Source organism: Myotis lucifugus, unplaced genomic scaffold (genome assembly GCF_000147115.1).
Source record: "Myotis lucifugus unplaced genomic scaffold, Myoluc2.0 scaffold_60, whole genome shotgun sequence".
Taxonomy (NCBI): Eukaryota; Metazoa; Chordata; class Mammalia; order Chiroptera; family Vespertilionidae; genus Myotis; species Myotis lucifugus.
Genome location: NW_005871108.1, coordinates 2,783,238 through 2,786,890, shown reverse-complemented (window position 1 = coordinate 2,786,890; position 3,653 = coordinate 2,783,238). Strand labels below are relative to the sequence as shown.

At 59.5% G+C, this 3,653-nt stretch overlaps 1 protein-coding gene across 1 annotated transcript in view; it reads left to right on the top strand.

The window, feature by feature from the left end:
* NOL4L (nucleolar protein 4 like) overlaps window positions 1-3,653 on the top strand; it is a 76,730-nt gene that overhangs the window by 67,971 nt on the left and 5,106 nt on the right. Inside the window, exons 7-10 of the mRNA XM_023754491.1 lie at window positions 528-772; window positions 846-1,037; window positions 1,308-1,430; window positions 1,755-1,956. Of these exons, the coding sequence (XP_023610259.1) occupies window positions 528-772; window positions 846-1,037; window positions 1,308-1,430; window positions 1,755-1,956 (762 nt within the window). The remainder of the gene's footprint in view (window positions 1-527; window positions 773-845; window positions 1,038-1,307; window positions 1,431-1,754; window positions 1,957-3,653) is intronic.

The window sequence follows — 3,653 nt, the reverse complement described above, 5'->3', positions numbered from 1 at the left end:
TATTAGGTGTCTTTCTATAACAAATTGTTGTTTGCAGTCTGGCCGACTACCGTCAGGAGCTCTGGGAATGCACTTTGCCTAATGGACCTGTCGCCTTGGCTGGTTCCCTCTCCCAGCCCATCTGTTCCTCCTCCCCAGCAGACAGCACACGGCTGCTTCTGTGACAGCTCGGTTATCACCTCAGGGTTGCAGCCCCTTGGGGGTTGGGGAGAAAACTCCAAAGCAGAACAGATCTGGCACAACCGGAAGAGGCTGGCTGTTGGTGGGAACCCTCTCTGTGTCTGCCTTTCCCTCACAACGTGGCCGGTCATGGTGTGGACTCTTGCTGAGTAAACCACTAACACCCTCCACTCAGTGCCCCCGGACGCCAGGCCTTGCGTAAACTGTTGTAGGCAGTCCTCCCTGCAGCCGCCAGGAGGGGGCAGTGTGGCTGTCCCCATCCCACAGGTGAAGGGGAGGGTGACTTGCTCAGGGCCTCGCAGCTTTGGCTCATGAGGCAGGGGGTGTGTTGGTACCCAGTTCCTAAGCTCACCGAGGCCTGTCGGGGACCATGGAGGGCCTGCCTGACTGCCCCCTCCTCTCTCAGTCCCCCCCCTACAGCTCAGGGAGCTACGATTCCATCAAGACCGAGGTCAGTGGCTGCCCCGAGGACCTGACTGTGGGCCGAGCTCCCACAGCAGATGACGACGACGACGACCACGATGACCACGAGGACAATGACAAGATGAACGACTCCGAGGGCATGGACCCTGAGCGCCTCAAGGCCTTCAACGTGAGCACCGGGTCGGTCCGGCGGGCGGGGCCGCAGCCAGGCCAGCCCTCCCCACCGCCTGTCTCTCCCACAGATGTTTGTGCGTCTCTTTGTGGACGAGAACCTGGACCGCATGGTGCCCATCTCCAAGCAGCCCAAGGAGAAGATCCAGGCCATCATCGAATCCTGCAGCCGGCAGTTCCCCGAGTTCCAAGAGCGGGCCCGCAAGCGCATTCGCACGTACCTCAAGTCCTGCCGGCGCATGAAGAAGAACGGCATGGAGATGGTGAGCCCTCCCAGCCCAGCCCCCCCACTCACCTCCAGCTACCCTCCGGGATGGCTGGGCGTCCCCTTGGCCAGACACTTTACCCATCATCCTCCCAATGTCCCAGGAGCCGCACCATGATCCGTTTCACAGCGTGGGGAGCTGAGGTCCCTAAAGAGGCCCCGCTCCATAGATAACGGCCCTGAAGCCTGACCCCGGCCCTCCACCAACACCTCTAGGGCAGGGTCTCTGTGTGGGCCCAACACTGCCCTGTTCCCATTCTGCCTGCAGACCAGACCCACACCTCCCCACCTGACCTCAGCCATGGCCGAGAACATCCTGGCAGCTGCCTGTGAGAGCGAGACGAGAAAAGCAGCCAAAAGGATGCGCCTGGAGATCTACCAGTCCTCGCAGGTACTGCTCGCTGCCGCCACTGTCAGGGGGTTGCTTCCGGGCGGGCGGACATCAGTCATTCCACAGACATTGGGGCCCCCAGTGCAGAGGGACCAGGCGGACCTACCAAGAAGGCAGCAGTGATGGAGTGGGATGGGGAGAGCTTGGGCACCCAGGCCCTGCAGACCCAGGAGGGCATCTGGGCTTCATCCCGAGGGCCCTGCGTGAGACGACCAGGGATGGAAACAGTCCTGCAGGACACAGCACTGTGTCTCAGAAACTCTTCATCCACCCCGTCCGGCTTGCTGCCCCTCTGGTTCCTCAGTATCTCCCTCCCCCCTGCAGGACGAGCCCATAGCCCTGGACAAGCAGCACTCCCGGGACTCTGCAGCCATCACCCACTCCACCTACTCACTGCCAGCCTCCTCCTACTCCCAGGACCCCGTGTATGTCAATGGCGGCCTCAACTACAGTTACCGCGGTTACGGGGCTTTGGGCAGCAACCTGCAGCCCCCTGCCTCCCTGCAAACAGGAAATCACAGTAATGGTGAGTGAAGGAGGCTACGGCCTCGAGAAGGGGTAAAAGTAACTCCTTCATGGCTCAGGGACCCTTCCCATCTCATCATCTTAGCCAGTCCCTCGATAGGAAAGCAATGAAAACTTCAACTGATTCAAACAAAAACCCTCCCCCCTCCCCTCCCCTCTCCAAGGAGGTGTGCTTTGTTCATTGCACTGTGGGCCTCTCTGCCCCGCCCCCCTCATGGCCCTGTGAGCTGAGCACTGCAGTCCATCCAGCCAAGGCCCTGCTCTTTATCGAGTGGAATCCTCTCCACACCCCCATTTTACCTCCCTGACCAAGGCTCAGTGAGATGGTGGAGCAGGACTTGGTGCAGGCCTGGCCCCATTCACTTGTAGCCTCAGCTCCGGACCTTACTTGTGAGGCGAAGGTCCTTACCCTCCGATGCAGGGCCCAGCCTGGGGCCGTGAGTCCCTAGGCGCTCCCCTATAACTCTTCCCAGGCGACTCTGAGGCCGCCTAGCCCTAGACCAGTGTTGGAGAAATATCCTTGAAAAGGTAGAAACCTCCCCATGAGTTAAGTGCTCCCGAGTGGGACCTGGAGCAGAGAACTCAGGCCCATGCCCACTGAGGCCAGGTGGGGGTGTGGCAGGGAGATAGCAGGTCCACTGGTGGAGAACAGCCTGGGGTGATCTCTGTACTGATAGGTTTTAAGCAAAGGAGGCTGTGAATTGTACTCTGTCTGCCCTGTGATATCTGAACAGGAGGGCAGAAGCAGTATGCATTGGGGGGCAGGGGAGGGGCGGGCACCGGGCTGGGGATGACACCAAGATGCTGCCTGAGGAATAGTTGGAGGAAGGTGCCAACCACAGGCCAGGGAACCCTGGTTCTAGGTCTTGGCCAAAGAAGCCTGAGAATTCCTCTCAAACTCTTGGCTGCAGGAGGGCCCAGGGTGTTCCTAGTCAGTGATGGAGGGAACTGACCCCTGCTGATCGCAGAGAGCCAGGCACCCTGCACTCACCTTGACCCCCACCCCCCCAGGAAGTATATGCAGGTTCCTGGAAGATTCCTGCCTGGGCTTAACTCCTCATCCCTTCCTAATGCTCTTAACCTAAAAACAAGAGGCTGCCCGGCCCTAATCCCTGAGCCTGAGGGGTGGAAGCTGTCCAGGTGGGCTGCTTTCCTTCCAGAAAGAAGGGCCAGCTGACAGGTCCCAGGACAGGGAGGCTAGAACCCCACGTCCCTCCCAGACAGCAGGCGATGGTGATGAGCCTCCACCTGGCACCACGAGGCATGGCCTGTCTCAGGGCTGCAGCTGTCGGGCTGCTCCTGCTCGTAAGAGCACTGGCCTGCTGACTCCCTGTCCTGCTCTCACCCGCAGGGGCCCCCCTGAGCCTCAGCCTCCTGTCTGTGGGCACCCTGGTTCCGTGGAGGCGGCTGGCAAGATCACTGAGACAGAGATCTGCTCATTTACCTCCTTGCCAGTGGGCACTGGGCTTGAGTCAGTTGGAAAGCAACCAGCAACAGCATGGCTTTAGAAATCGCCCAGTCACTCCTTCTCAGGGCGGCATCTCGTTAGACATTCAGGCAGAGGGCAGCTGGAAATCACAAACAACAAGTGGCTAAAAGGTCGTTACTTTACTCATCTGTTTGTAATCCGGAGAGGAAAATCAGCTTAAATGCCAAAACGCTATGTCAAATCCAACGGCTCCGAAGCAAACCGCGTAT